The sequence below is a fragment of the Panthera pardus genome, unplaced genomic scaffold, assembly GCF_024362965.1.
Source record: "Panthera pardus isolate Hobbes unplaced genomic scaffold, ASM2436296v1 HiC_scaffold_20, whole genome shotgun sequence".
Lineage (NCBI taxonomy): Eukaryota > Metazoa > Chordata > Mammalia > Carnivora > Felidae > Panthera > Panthera pardus.
The window spans coordinates 18,790,714-18,806,629 of NW_026526766.1; the positions used below are offsets into that span (position 1 = coordinate 18,790,714).

Here is a 15,916-nt window from a genome sequence, read left to right on the forward strand (position 1 = left end):
TACTAGTAATCTGTGTCCTCTTTGTTTCTTAGTTAGCCTGGCTAGAGGCTTATACACTTTATTGATCTTTTCAAAGAATCTTTTATGGTTTCTTCAATTTTTCTAAAGCTTTTTTATTTTCAGTTTCATTGATTTTGATCTAATTTTTATTTCTTTCCTTTTGCTTACATCAATTGATCTTCTTTTTCTACTTTCCTAAGGTGGAAGCTTAGGTTATTGATTTTATATCTTCTAACATATGCATTCAATGTTACATTTCCCTGTAAGCAGTGCTTTTAGTATTAGTCCCAAATTTTGATGAGGTGTGTTTTCATACCCAGTTTCTAATGTTTTCAATTTGAGATTTCTTCTTTTACTCATGTGTTACGAGAAGTGTTGCTGATTCTCCAAATATTTTGGAATTCCCCAAATATATTATTTGATTTGTAATTGAATTCCATTGTGGTGTGAGTGCAGACACTGTGTGGTTTTTATTTTATCTATCTTTTGAATTTAGGAAGGTGTGTTTTATGGCCCAGAATGTTGTCTATGTTGCTGATCAGTCCGTGGGAGCTTAAGAAGGTGTATTCTGCCAGTAATGGAGGAAGTAATCTGTAGATATCCGTTGTGTCCAGTTGATTGATAGCACTACTACTGATTTCAACTAGGTCCCTACTGATTTTTTTGTCTGCTGGATCTGTCCATTTCTGATAGGGGAATGTTGAAGTCTTAACTGTGATAGTGGGTTCATCTGTTTCTCCTTTCAGTATTATCAGTGTTTTGCCTCACATATTTTGATGCTTTGTTGTTAAGATGCATACAGCTTAAGGATTGTTATGTATTCGTGGAGAATTGGCCCCTTTATCATTATATAATAACTTTCATTTTCCCTGATAACTTTTCTTGCTTTGGAGTCTGCTCTGTCTGAAAATTAACATAGCTATCCCTTTTTTCTTTTTATCAGTATTTACATGCTATGGTTTCCTCATCCATTTACTTTAAATCTGTATGTGTCTTTTATTTACAGTGTTATTTCTTATGGACAGTATATAGCTGGGTCTTGTTTGTTTGGTCCACTGTGGTAACCTGCATCTTTTAATTGATGTATTTAGACCGTTGATGTCCAAACTGATTATTAGTACAAGTTGGCTTAAAATTTTTGTAATTAAAAGTAGTAGAGCTTTACATTTATTTTTGAGACCATATAAATCTGGGGCATCTGGCTGGCTCGGTTGGTAGAGCATGTGTCTTTTTAAGTTTATTTTGAGAGAGTGTGTGTGCACAAGTGGGGGGAAGAGCAGAGAGAGAGAGAGAATCCTCCACACTGATGGTGCAGAGCCCAATGCAAGACTCAACCTCACAAACGCATGATCATGATCTGAGATCATGATCTGAGCCGAAGTTGGATGCTTAACCAGCTGAGGCTGTCAGGCACCCCAAGCATGTGACTTTTGATCTCAGGGTTGTGAGTTCAAGCCCCAGAACAGGTATAGAACTCACTTCTAAAAAAATATTTTCTGCTTACATGTGTATAAAAGTAAGTATTTTGGTACTTTGGCTGTCCTAGAATCTAATGTTCTAAGAATCAGTCCTAGAATCTGATAGATCCCAAGATCTATCTATGGAATTAAGAAAGGCAGAAGATATGCTTATATACATATCAAGGATTTAAGGTCATCATCTCTAGGAACTTACTCCCAGGCAAAGCTGTCACTTAGCTACTGTCATGAAAACTACCCTCCCCTTTGTCAAGCCCTGGATTGAATGTGATCTTTGTATTTGAGAAAGCAAATAAAGTATTGGCAGCCTGAAACCCTAATCACTGAATGTGATTTACTCCTACATTATAGTTGCCTATTCTACACTTGTTCTGTAGCCCTTGAGAACTCGAGTGTGGTAGGTTTTATCATGATTATCTTGTGCTGAGAAAACCATCATACCTAGCAGATACAGAGTTTTACCTTATTAGGCTTTTTTACATCAAGAAACAGTTTGCTCTCGTGATTGGAAAGAAAAGTGAACCAGTTTCCTTAGTGTTCTCCAGTAATCCACAAGTATTCTAGCAGTTGTCAATGATTCTGTTTATTTTTTGTTTTTCTAAAAGCACAGGATAAGAAAACCCCAGCACACAGGGGTACTGATACACAGCTGTCACTACACCTATTTCTATAATTTTTTTTTTTTTTTTAGTTGGGGGGGAAGAAGTGAATAGCACAGTTTCTCATAAATGATCAGTAAATAGTTCTGTGGATAAATGTGTGAGAAAAATTGGGACCTTTCTAAAGATTGAAATGTGAGTAGCATGTGCAGTAGGAGGCTGGCTTAATAGCTAATAAGCTTTTAAATCTGGAAGAGCCTGTGGAATATGTTACTTTTTTCCCTCAAAAGTCTTACGATTAATTTGTAGTTCTTTCTTCCAGTATCTAGATAGTAATTTCTAGTAGTCATAGTAATTTGGTGATGATAGTTTATAGCCTTTATACAAAATACTGTTCTCTACGGCAGCTTTCCCACTTACTTTCCAAAGTTTTAATCAGAAGCCAGAATACAACTAGTGAAGACTAACTACAGGGGATTTATTCTAATCTAAACTAATACACAGAAGAACTTAGTTTCTCATCACATACCTGATCTGTCTTCTTAAAGACAATAGGTTTCCAGGGAGTCTTGTCATTTTCTTTCTAGGTTTTACTGTGGCTCAGGGCTGCAGTTCTCTTCATGTCCTTTCATTGGTCCTAATAACTCTGTTTTTTCTTTTACCGATTGCTACTTCTTACCTCCTATCTGGGTTTGAAAGGGTAAGATCGTTGAACCTTGTGCCATAAGAGAAGGGAAGGGAATTGGGAGAAACTACAGCTTTAGAGTTTAAAATAAAGGAGGAGGGATCTGACTTGGGTAAGACAGAATTGAAGGCTCAGAACTGCCACAGGAAATTCTTCTTTTCCAGTTCTATTTTATTAATGTTGCTGGTATTGACTTTCCGTAAGTTTTTCTGTGAAAGAGTAATTTAAAACATTATTTTTAGATGAAAACAAGAAACCAGTTTATTTGATTACAACACTGGATAATACGATGGAAGATCTGCTAACACTGGAGTATGTGAAGGTAAGCACTTCCATTTGTATGCTTGCTGTGGTGAGTGTGCTTCTGAAATGTTGTAATCAAGTTTTGTAAATTTAGGTAGGTTTCGTTTAATCTTCATTATAACGTGATTTCTAAAATTCCTACAACTTTAAGCTTTTCTTGATTTGTCATCCTTTAGTTTCTAAACATTTTGTGTAGAAAAATAACAGGCCTGTGTTCTAAGTAGAAATGACATGAAGTTTGACTTTTTCCCCTCCATCAGATAACCAAAAACACAAAACAAAACAAAAACAAACTTTTTAATCTTGATGGAATTTAATATGGTATACAATATGAGATGAGGCTTTCATTTGATTTCATCATTTATTAAGTTTTTATATGTACTGTGGTCTACTTAAGATTTATTCCGCGTTTTCATTGACCTATTTTTATGTAAGTGCCACATTAAGTTAATAATTACTTTATAATAACAATGCTGATAGAGTATTTTACCACTTTTAAGACTTTTTTTTTACTATTGATGGAGATATTTTAGGGTTTGTGGTGGTGTTTATGCATTGTTAAATAGCCTTTTTTTGACAAAAGCATTCCAGATCTAAAGATACCATGCACAGTATTTGGATACTTGGTAGACAATTCTATCACAAATTTTTTCACAAAGGGGAAGAATTAGGAAGAACCTTAGTTACAATTGTATGTACATATGTCTTCATAAGATACTAATGGATTTGCTTTTTTCTCTTTGGTTAGGCAGAAAAGAACCTACCTAATTTGAAAAGTACTTATAACAATGTTGTGCAACTAATTAAGGTATGAATGAACAATAATTTATTTTTTAATTAGATACTGTATTTCTAAGTAACTATATTATGGAAATTGTTTTATAACTAGAACTGTATAATCCTTGAGGGTAAAAATGGAATATTATGAATTTTATTCCTTTTTTAGATATATTTAATATTTTTGAGAGAGAGAGAGAGAGAGAGAGAGTGTGAGTGCGTGCACGTGCGCAGACTCTAGTGGGGGAGGGGCAGAGAGCAAGGGAAACACAGAACGGAAAGTAGGCTCCAGGCTCTGAGCTGTCAGCGCAAAGCCCGAAGCCAGGCTCGAACTTATGAACTGCGAGATCAGAAACCAAGTCAAAGTTGAAAGCTTAACCAACTGAGCCATCCAGGTGCCCCATGAATTTTATTCTTATTACCACAAATTATAGTGCCTTATACTGAGCAACAAACATATTTATTGACCTGTTGCTAAAATCAGCTTTGTTCTTTAGGTGAATTTTTCCTCTTTGGATATTCATTTACATACTGAAGCACTTCTGAATACAATAAACTATTTTAATAACGTACTCCCACAACTAGAAGAAAAACGAGCCTCTGTGTCTATTGCGGAGACTGAAGACAAAGGAGAGGTCATTAAAAAAATGTGTACGTTTGAAATTCAGCTTCAAGGTTTTTTACCATGTAGATCAATAAACTTTAGCTTTTTCTTTGTTTTCTTATATATAATATTGGCTCCAGAATTCTGTTGCTTAAATTAGCATCTAGAAAGATTATTATGTACCAGGTAAATTTTAGAAAATAACAGCAAAAGAAAGTATTTACCAGTGAAGAAAATGCGGTTTTTATTTATCATGTCACTCTTTTTAGTCAAATATCATATAGTAGTAGTATTTGAATTAAAATTCATGCATTTAATATCATAATTTTGGATTAGAAATTTAGAACTAAGAAAATTTGAATCCTATCAGACTGTATTTTTTAAGCACCTGTTTTTTAAGCAATGAAAAGTTGCAGGTTTGACCATGACAAATACCACCTCATAATCATTGTGTCTCAAATGATTCATGATTTTGCAACTACAATTTTTTTTCGTGTCATCCAGGATGAAACTAAATTGTTAGTCTCATCTAGGAATAGTTTTTGGTTGTGTCTGTTTGATTTGTTTGGCTTTGTTTTCATTAGGTTTGATTGTTTTTTTAGAATTCCTAATTTAGTAGGGAACATCTTAATTTCAATTGAATGGAAAATCAGGTTTTCCTCTAGTATTATTAATTTATCTTATACTTCAATTACTTTATAAGGGTAGTGAGGTAACTACTAAAAGTTTTTCCTTATGTTTTACATTTTTTTTTTTTTTTTTTTTTTTTTTTTTTTTTTTTTTGCAGCTTTAAAACTACCCAAGAACGAAGATATTATTACCTTGCAGATTTTGGCAGAATTATCTTGTTTACAGATCTTTATTCAAGATCAGAAACGTAACATTTCTGAAATTAAGATTGAAGGTAATAAAATTTCAGAAAAAAAATGAGAACTATGAAATGAAAGAAAAGCCATTCATTCATCCTTTTATTCCCTTAGGGCTTGATTCTGAGATAATAATGAGGACTTCAGCCACTGAAATAAATGCAAAGCTAAGGAATATAATTGTCTTGGATTCTGATAAAACAGCTTTATACAAAAAGGTATGGACTTGTTTCTCTTAAATAATAGTACATCATTAAATACGAGTGTCCTTTAAGGTTGGTCATAGGTATAAATTAGTTGTCAGCATTTCAGCAATGTGGCTTATTAAGTTGACAGGTTTTGGAGTTAGGCCTAATTGGGTTTGTATTTTAGCTCTGTTCCTTAGTGGTTGTGTGACCTAATCTCAGATTCTTTTTATTTGTAAAATGAGGATTAAGTATCTCATAAAGAAGTTTATATAATACTCTGAAACAGTTGGAGACTGGGGAAGGGCAATTAGTAAATGCCTTTTTCAATTTTTTTTTTTCTTTTTGCTCTTCTCTTCAAATACTGTGAATCTTGTGATGCATTTCAGATTTCAACAGCAGTGGATATGAAGTCAGACTGAGCAGATGAAATTATTTAAGTTTATTTTCATGGGTGCTTACTATAGTATAGCTGTTTACAATGTTAACAGAGTTCTTTGAACCCTATGGCTAGTGGTTGAAGGGACAGCTGTTAGTACTGGGTGTGAGATGGTAAAGTTCTTGGACCAGATACCATTGTCGAGTTGGACAGGTCATTGTTGAACAGTGGAGCGTATAGGTAGGATGGTGTATTTAAGGGAGTGAAGAGAACATCAAGTAGTAGGGTCAGAAAAGGCTGAGTTACTTCTTGAGTCAGGAAGTCGGAGTCTGGAGTGTGAAAGGAAAATGTGGCAATAACACCAATGAGATACAGTGATGACCTGATTTTTATGTTAAATGAAAATCCTTACTCTTTATATTTCCTTATTATGGCTTGCTAGCGTGAAATAACAAGAGTGCCAGAGCATCAAAGGTGCGTGGTCCATAGTAATAAGGAACAAGAAATCTTCTAGAAGCCATGGTTTAATGTATTACTTTTGCTTTTATTAAAAAAAAAAACAAAAACCAAAAAACAAAGTACTAACACATTTAAGATTATTGGTTTTATTTGCCCTGTGTAGAAAGTACAGCTCACATAAATAAAGGCATCTACTGAAAGTCATACAAGTAATTAGTAATGAAACTGATAATATAATCCAAGTTATTTACTTTTTTTCTTTTTAATTTTATAACTAATGCATCTGTGAGGTTAAAAATTCAACGTAAGCTACAAACTGAAAAGTTTCTTTCTTTCTTCTTGCCCCACCCCATTTCCCCTTGCTATTCTTTCACTTTGACTCTAGTGTACAGGATTTTTATTTTACTTCTAATTTTTAAAAAAAATGTTTTAATGTTTATTTTTAAGAGAGAGAGAGAGAGCGAGTGTGTGTGAGTGGGGGAGGGGCAGAAAGAGAGGGAGACACAGAATCTGAAACAGGCTCCAGGTTCTGAGCTGTTAACAGCCCAATGCGGGGCTTGAACCCATGAACCATGAGATCATGACCTGACCTCAAATCCAGCGCTTAACCATCTTAGCCACCCAGGCGACCCGTACTGTACGTGATTTTTAAATAAACCGCCTTGGTTCAGTAACTCTCCACATGTTTAGGAAGCAGAGGGACAACTATTTGCCTCAGATCAGAGTTTCCTAATTATTGTGCCCTGAGTGGGTTTTGGGTATAATAATGTATTTAGCTTCTTAGCTTTTTGGGCAGTTGGGTAAAGGATACCTGGAGTTCTCAGACTCTTTGAATCTGTCCTGGAGCATCATCCTCTGTTTACCGGAGAACCATTGTATAGATGACCGTTAATTTTGCGTATCATAACTAACGTAGAATCTGAAAGGGATTCTAGCTGATCTGACTTTCTTATGAAATAAGATCTCATTGTAAATTTCTTATGTCTTCTTTATAGAAGAATGTTTCAAAAGTGAATGTTTACAAGAATTATTCCCTTAATTATTAATTATTATTATTATTATTGCTTATTATGAATGGTAGGTACATAAGTATTTCTAATCGTTGGATTTAGACAGATAGACATGAGTGGATGAGGCACTGATAGAGTAATTTTATCGCCTCAAAAATTGAGAGTGAAGGCTTTTTTTCCTCTTACGTCAGTCTCCTTTGAGAAAAGTACTGTAAGTACAAGCCTAAGAGTCTAAATTCTGGGAGCCAGAATGGTTGAAGAATGTTGGGGACCTCTTCAGTTTACAGATTTTTGCTTAAAGTCTTTTGCTTAAAATTTTTAGTTTTATTTACCCCTTTTCTGCACCTGGTGTCTTATGCCATATCCTCTCTACTCTAAACTCTTAAAATTCTTTTCTTCTCTTGGGCTTTAGGGGAATAGTCACAAGGTCACTCAGGTGACTTGTGGAAGATATTCTGTATTTTTATTAATAATATTTGGAATATTATGGTCAGCATAACATGCAAAGTCTGTTTCCTGGGGTAAATAATAAATAGTAAATAATAGGAAATTATGTTAGGGAGAATAAGTACTTTGAAAACCAATGAAGTAGGATAATATGATAGATTCTAATAACATTTTAGGATTATCAGGAAATCCTGTTCTGAACATCAGAGTGAAATCTGAATCAGTTGTCAATGTGGAAAGAGCGTTCCATGTAGAGGAAGTAGCAACTATAAAAGGTTTGTGGCAGCAAGCTGCTGGGCACATTTGGGAGGTCATAAAGGGCCTCAGTAATCCTTTTACAGAATTCTTCACTGGTTTCCCTCCCCCCCCCCCTATTTTTTTTTTTTCTTTTTGAAGTCAGGTTTACTTTATATTCAGTAAAATTTAGCCTTTTTAGTGCATATAGTTCCTTGATTTTTGTTGAACACCTACAGCTATGTAACTTCCAACATCTTAAGGATAATAGATTATATCTACCACCTCCCAAAGGTTACTCCTGCCCTTTGTAGTTATCCCTTCTCCCCACCCTAGCACCTAGGAGTCACTGTTTTGCCATTTCCAGAATGTTGAATAAACGGAATACTACAGTACATAACCTTTTTATTCTGATTCTGTCTTAGCATATGAGATTTTAATTTTTGTCTTTTCTGATTTTCTCTTCAGCAGTCTAACTAGAGATTTATCCATTCTTTTCAAAGAATCAGCTTTTGGTTCAATTGAGTATTGTTTATTTAAATTTTTTTTATGTCTTCTCTCTCTTTTTTTTTTTTTTAAATGTTCTTCCTTCTCGCTTTGGATTTAATTTCTTCTTTTCCTAGTTTCTTAAGGTAGAAACTTAGGTTACTGATTTGACATTTTTCTAATGCAGGCAGTTAATGCTATACATTTTCCTTTAAGCACTGTTTTAGTTGTATCTTAGAAATTTTGATATGTTTATTTTTATTCAATTCAGAATATTTTCTATTTTGTCCTGCAACTTTCTCCTTTACCCATGGTTTATTTAGAAATATGTTGTTTAACCTCCAGACGTTTTGATTTCCTTCCCTTCTTTTTGTTGAGCTTCATCATTTTCCATAATTTTATTTTCTGTTTCACCTATTCTGTTCTCTCCTTCCATAATTGCTGTCACTGTACCTAGTTTATTTTGCATCTCATTTATAGCATTTCTTCGTTCATCATGACTACTTCTTAGGTCTTGGATCTCTGCAGCAGTAGAGCCTCTGCTGTCTTCTGTGCTTTTTTCAAGCCCAGCTATTAGTCTTGACGACTGTTATTCTAAATTCTTGTTCGGATATATTGTTTATATCTGTTTGGAGCAATTCTCTGGCTGACGTTTCTTCCTGGATCTCCTTTTGAGGAAAATTCTTCCGTGTCATCATTTTGGCTAGGTTTCTGTCTTTTATGTGTTTTAATAGCTTGTTATGTGTCCTGCACCTGCAAGTAGTACTACATTAAAAAGGTGTCGTGCACTGTCCAGGGCCTGGCCCTTCAGAAGTGCTTTTGGAGTGTGGAGCGTGTGCTCTGTGATTGCGTTTTGGCTGCTCTATCCCACTGGTCAGTCCACTGCAGAGCTCCCCCTTGCTTGTATCTGTGGAGTGTTGGGACCTTCCACCAGGTGTGCTTTGAATTGTTTGCTGGAGTAACCCTGGAAAAAAGGAAAGGAAGGGGGAGTCTGATCCCATATAAAGAGAAAAATGAAAGGGGTGGAAAAAAAAAAGACTTAAGCGGAGAATCAAAAAAACTGTAAGGCTTAATTCAAGGAGAGAGAAAGGAAAATAAAGAAGGAGATCTAGAAAAGGTATACAGAGAAAAGAGTAAAAATGCCTGATTAGACAAAAAATTATATATATATAAAAAATAAGAATTGACCAAAAACCAACTCAAACTATGAACCTGATTCCAAAAGGAAAAGAGAAGAGAAAAGAAAAGAAAAAAGGAAAAGAAAAACAAACAGACAAAACCACAAAACAGTTGTCTGTTGGTGCCTGAGACCCATGGCTGTGCTGGTCTGGAAGAGAGGCCCTCTGCTTTGGTCAGTGTCCGTTCTGCTTAGGTAGATGCGCAGTTGCCGGGCACGGAGGGGGAGGGTTTGGTGTAGGCGGGTCCCACCTCCACTGGGGGCCCTGGTGCTGCTCCCTGAAGCCCTATCTTGTTGGTGATGGGGGAAAAATGGCGACACCCCAATCTCTCCTCCCCAGACAGGGGTCTCAAGCCACACCGCTCAGGCAGCCCTCAAGTAGTGGCGCCAGAGGTGTGCTTGCCCTGCTCCACAGTCTCCAGTGCCAGAGGCGCTCAGCTGGGATTCAAAACCCAACGTCTTAGAGGGCCCTGCACCCTACGGACCCTGTTCTGGTGTAGCCCCACTCCGCCCTGCTGATAGAAGGCCTCTGGCTGGCGCCTACAGGGTCTTTTGTCCTTGGGGAGGCAGTAAACTCTTTTCCCACAGTATTGGAGGAAGGGGACTGTCTCTCCCGGTGCGCCCCTGGGATCGCTACCCGGCCCCAGGCCTGGCTCCCTTCGCCTCCCCACCCCCACCCCCCACCCCCACCCTGGGCACGTGCACGTCGCAGCTTCAGTCTGCAGAAAGTCAAGCACTTTTGAAAACTCTGATCTTCAGCTCCTAAAGCTGTTGCAAAATAGAAACTGGCACTCTCTGTAATTCTTGTCCCTCAGTCCGTGGTCCGGAGAGATTTTTTTTACCTTGTCCATACGACAGTTGCACGGAGAGATTTTTTACCTTGTCAGTACCACAATTCCACAGCCTCTCTGGCTTTCCCTTTTATCTCTCCACAGAGGGGGTTCCCTCCCCTGTATGCCTCCTCTGTTTCCTCTGTCCCAATTCACATACACGCACCCGGAATCCACCAGGCTGTGTCCCTCCACCTGTGGAAATCTTTCTGCCCAGATTTCCTGGGTGTTGCAAGTGATCTGACCTCCATACAGCTGTGTTTAAGGGATGAGGGGAATCCCCGTCCCCCTACTTCTCCATCCTAACTCCCCACCTCTTACCTCCAAATATTTGAGATTCCTTTCAGATCTCTTATTGTTACTGATTTCCAGCTTAAATAGCCCTCTTAAGCCAAAGCTTTTTTAGTTCTTTTAAGCATGTTGGTGTTTGTTTTATGGACCATAAAACATCAACTTTGGTGAATGTTCCAAGTATACTTGAGATTAATGTGTATGTTTGGGTGTTGCTGGGTTGAATGTTCCACAAATGTCAGAGCACTAGGTTGGTTGATAGAATTCTACAAGCTACTGATTTTCTGTTGTTGAAGTTTCAACTGCGGCTTGGTCTGTTTCTCCTTTCGGTTACCTCAGTTTTTGCTTCATTGTTTCAGAGATCTTCTACATAGAGCTTTTATACTTCCTTGGTGAATTGAACCTTTGTGTTATGTAATATCTCTCTTTAACCCGGTAATTACCCTTAATTTGAAGTTTGCTTTGGTAGTAATATAGCCACTCCAGATTTCTATGATTAGTGTTTGCATGGTATATCTTTTTCTATGTCTTAGCTTTTAGTCTATGTCTTTATACTTAAAGTGAGTGTTTTAGAGGCATCATATATTTCAATCTTGCTTTTTTATCCAGTCTGACAATCTCTGACTTCTAAATTGTGTTTAGGCCATTAAAAAAATCCAATTATGATATAGTTGGTTTAAAATTTGTTATCGCTTGGGGTGCCTAGGTGGCTCAGTCAGTTGAACGTCTGACTTTTGATTTCAGCTCAGGTCATCATCTCACAGTCATGGGATTGAGCTAACAGCGTTGATCCTGTTTGGACTTCTCTCCCTCTCTTCCCCTCTCCCCTCTGCTCTCTCAAATAATAAACTTTAAAATTTGCTCTCTCTCTAATTGTTTTCTGTTTTCTAGTTGTTTTATTCTGTTTATTGTATTGTCTCCCCACATTTAACCTGATTTTGGATTGTCATTGATTTTACAGTTTCCCTTGGGTTTACGATTCATAATTTCAATCATAGTCTACTTTCCAATAATGTTTTACTGCTTCATGTATAGTATACCTTACAATACTACTATCAACCCCTAATTATTTATTGTCTTTCATGGTATTACTGTAATATGTTTTGATATTGTGTATGCTGAAGATCTATAATATGTACTGATTTTGGTTTAGTCAATTTTCTTCAGAGCAGTTTTTTTTTTTTTTTAAGCTCTTTTTATCTTCATTCTAGCCATTTCTGGAATTAATTTCTTCATGTAGCTTCAAGTTTCTTGTTATTTTGTTTCTACTCATTTCTTATAGTGCAAGTTTGCTGGTAATGAATTCTCTCAGCTTTGGGGCACAAGGAGGAATGAGAACTGGAAAAGAACCCACTTTCATTTCATTTTCATTTCCCATTTGAAGTTTTTGCTGGGTATAGAATTCTGTGATGACAGGGTTCCCGCCCCCCCCCCCCCCCCATTTCAAACTCTTAAAGATGTAGCTCCAGCATTCTTTCTTAGACATGGTGTTGATGAGAAGTCATCAATGTATCTTTGCTCCTTTATACATATTTCTCATTTTTATCTGACTTCTTTCAGGATTTGTGTATGGTGCTTCTAGGAATATGTAAGTGTGTTTTGATTTTGGGGTTTTCTGAGCTTCTTGGATATGTCTACATTATTTTTCATTACCTTTTCAAATAGTTCCTTTGTCTCTCTCTCTCTCTCTCTCTCTCTCTGTCCTCCCCCTCCTCTCCCTTATTCATCTGCTCCTTGTACTTCCTCCTCTTGGATTCCAAAAATTCTTTCTAGATTCTTGTTAGATATTGTCTCACAACCTTTGAATCATCTGTTCAACTTTTTCCCCTTCTTTTCCCCTGTTTCAGTTTGGATAATTTCTGTTAAGCTATTTTTTTTTTTAATGTTTCTTTATTTATTTTGAGAGCATGGGGAAGGGACAGAGAGAGGGAGAGAGAGAAACCCAAGCAGGCTTTGTGCAGAGCCTTACACAGGTCTTGATTTCATGAACTGTGAGATCATGACCTGAGCCCAAATTAAGAGTGGGAAACTTTAACTGACTGAGCTGCCCAGGTGCCCCTGTTAAGCTATTTTTATAGCTTAACTGTTGACTGATTTTTATTCTTAGTTCTTTTGAATCTATTTATTAACCCATTGAAGGTATTCTTCATCTCTGTTACTGTTTTTTTTTTTTTAATCTTTAATATTTTCTTAGATTCTCATTTCTTCATCTGTTTCTTTGGTGATATTCATCTGTTCTTGCATATTTTCCACTTTTTCTACTAGAAGCATTTACCATATTAATCATAGGAACTTAAAATTCACTGGGTGAAATTTCCAATATTTGTGTTATGAGCAAACCTGGTTCTCTTGATTTCTATGTCACCTGATGGGTTTTATTTTTCCTTGCTTTTTGCAGTGTATCTTAGTTATTGATTGAGTGTAAGAGATCATGTATGGAACAGTAGATACTGAAATGAATAGTATTTATGTCTGATAATGGGTCTTTTTTTCTGCCAGGCAGTTAGCATGGAGGTTGAGTCAATTTAACGGAGAGTTGAATTGGCTTTGAGTGTTCTTGTTTAATATGACTGCCTTCATTATACCCACTGCTTCAGATTCTTTCAGCTATATCTTGTGCTGAGGATGAGGGATTTTGTTTCTGGACTGTTTTATCCTTACATTTTGGGCTGCTTCGTTGGCTTGTAGCCTCAGATTTCTAGTGGTTTTAAGCACAGTTGTGATTTTTATAGGTCATCTAGTTCTTTGTTGTTGTTTTTGCCGCTGCTGCTGCTATTGTTGTTGCCAAGGTTTGGAGTGGACCTCTGCCCAGCATTGTACATTCAGGGCAGAGCAGAATTCCTGTAGACTTTGTTCAGCCTCATCTTGCGCCTCAGCCTTCAGAGGTCCTTAATATCTTTGGTTCCTGAAGTTTTCTTTGAACCATGTTGGAATTCATTTGCTTGTTGATGGCTCTTCAGCTTTCTACCTTCCAGCATTTAGAAGGGTCAGGAAAGCTATAAACTAAGTTTAGTTGGTGATACGTCCAGCTTACAAAATTTTTTTGACAATTCACGTCCGCCGTTTTCTCCACCATTTTTCGCTAGTGTTGCAGAGCTTGAGATTTTGCTAGTATTGCAGAGCATACTGCTGTATGTAGGGGCGCCTGGGTAGCTTAGTCGGTTAAGCATCGGACTTTGGCTCAGGTCATGATCTCGCAGTTGACAAGTTCGAGCCCCGCATCAGGCTCTTTGCTGACGGCTCAGAGCCTGGAGCCTGCTTCGGATTCTGTGTGTCCCTCTCTCCCTGCCCCTCTCTCACTTGTGCTCTGTCTCTCTATCAAAAATAAATAAGCATTAAAAAAAAGTTTTAAGTAAATAAACTGCTGTATGTAAGTCTTGTTCAGCAGTTGAGATGACCCGTCACAAACAAATTAGGAAGAGAAATATAGGAGGAGACTTTTTGAAGGATCTGGAAAACCTGTTGACATATTTAAAATAGAAGTAGTTTTCATTAAGTTGTAGAGGTACAGCGTCTTTCATACGTTTTACAGTGACCAAAGAGTATGTTCACTGGGCAACTCTCAGTACCCAAATATACACACTAAATGAGAATGTTCGTATGATCTGATCATTTTTCTTCTGTTTTCCCCACTAAAAAAAATGTTGGGAAGACCTACTATGTTGGTTTCATGGCCCACAAAGGGAGCTGCCACCACCACATTGAAAAATCTTGCAGTGTAGGTTCCAATAGAGGTGTTAGAATTACTGTTTTATTTGTACTTGGCTTGAATACTTGAAAGATTTTCAAAATATGTGTGTATATTTTGTTATTTTGTGCTTTACTTTTGTACTGAAAACACATTTCAAAAGTGGATTTTGATAGTTGGATTTTCTCTCATTAAGGCCGTTTACATCACTGGAAAAGAAGTTTTCAGCTTCAAAATGGTTTCTTTTGTGGATGCAACTGCTGGTTCTGCATACACAGATATGAACGTGGTTGATGTTCAAGTTACTTTAACTGTTGGTTGCATTGAAGTAGTTTTTATCACAAAATTTCTACGTTCTATATTGGTAAGTATACTAATCGATTTTTTAATTTTTTCTTACTATTTGGAAGTTATTTGCTGTGTGTTAGGTGAAGAGCAGTAATTCCTCACTTGATTTTTTTCCCCTGATTTTTCAGAATTTTCTGGGTATCTTTTATCAGTGCTGAAATTCATAGTGTTTTATTTATATAATATCATTTTCATATGGGAATAGTGCAGTTAATTCAAGCATACATATTAATGTATTAAATATACGTACGTATACCATACATGGATTTGTTATATGTGTTAATTGAATTCTTCATACATAATCGGTTTAAGGTTTTGTTTTACCTGACTTCCAACTCTAAATAAAAATACTAAATATAAGGATGCCTAAGTGGCTTAGTCAGTTAAGCATCCAACTATTGATTTTGGCTCAGGTCAGGATCTCACAGTTGGTGGGTTTGAGCCCCTTGTTGGGCTCTGTGCTGACAGGGTGGAACCTGCTTGGGATTCTTTTTCTCCCATTCTCTCTCTGCCTCTCTCTCTTTCAAAATAAATTAATTAATTAAAAAAAAAAACTCTATGATTGAAGTTTGTTTTGGTCTCATGTAAGTAATCATTATGGAAATTATGTTTTCTATTGCGTGTTCTATCTGGGGTGTAAAGGCTTTAGAATGAATCTCTATATGATACCACCGTATGATGTTTGATTTCTTTTTCTGTTTTTCATGGTTATTTTTTTCCTGTTATCATACCTGTCTTTAGGACTTCAGTATTCACTTTTTAAAAAATGTTGTCTTTAAATCTTGGTGTATAAACTACATAATTACCTGATTCTAAATAAATGTTGCTATTTTTGTGATCTTTTTAAAATTTTTTTAAAGTTTACTTATTTTTGAGAATAAGAGTGAGCATGAGTGGGGGAGAGGCAGAGAGAGAGGAGACAGAGAATCCCAGTCGGTCAACCCAGAGCCCTATGAGCTCGAACACACAAATCGTGAGATCATGATCTGAGCCGAAATCAAGAGTGGGATGCACCGAGCCACCCAAGCGCACCTTTTTTTGATAGATATCTATTTTTGAGAGAGAGAGAG

General features: G+C 36.6%; 1 protein-coding gene across 1 annotated transcript in view; it reads left to right on the forward strand.

Annotated features, from left to right (window-relative positions):
- VPS13A (vacuolar protein sorting 13 homolog A) overlaps positions 1 to 15,916 on the forward strand; it is a 252,942-nt gene that overhangs the window by 110,047 nt on the left and 126,979 nt on the right. Inside the window, exons 27-32 of the mRNA XM_053907998.1 lie at positions 3,005 to 3,084; positions 3,814 to 3,873; positions 4,340 to 4,493; positions 5,234 to 5,350; positions 5,427 to 5,530; positions 14,695 to 14,862. Coding sequence (XP_053763973.1) covers positions 3,005 to 3,084; positions 3,814 to 3,873; positions 4,340 to 4,493; positions 5,234 to 5,350; positions 5,427 to 5,530; positions 14,695 to 14,862 — 683 coding nt within the window. The remainder of the gene's footprint in view (positions 1 to 3,004; positions 3,085 to 3,813; positions 3,874 to 4,339; positions 4,494 to 5,233; positions 5,351 to 5,426; positions 5,531 to 14,694; positions 14,863 to 15,916) is intronic.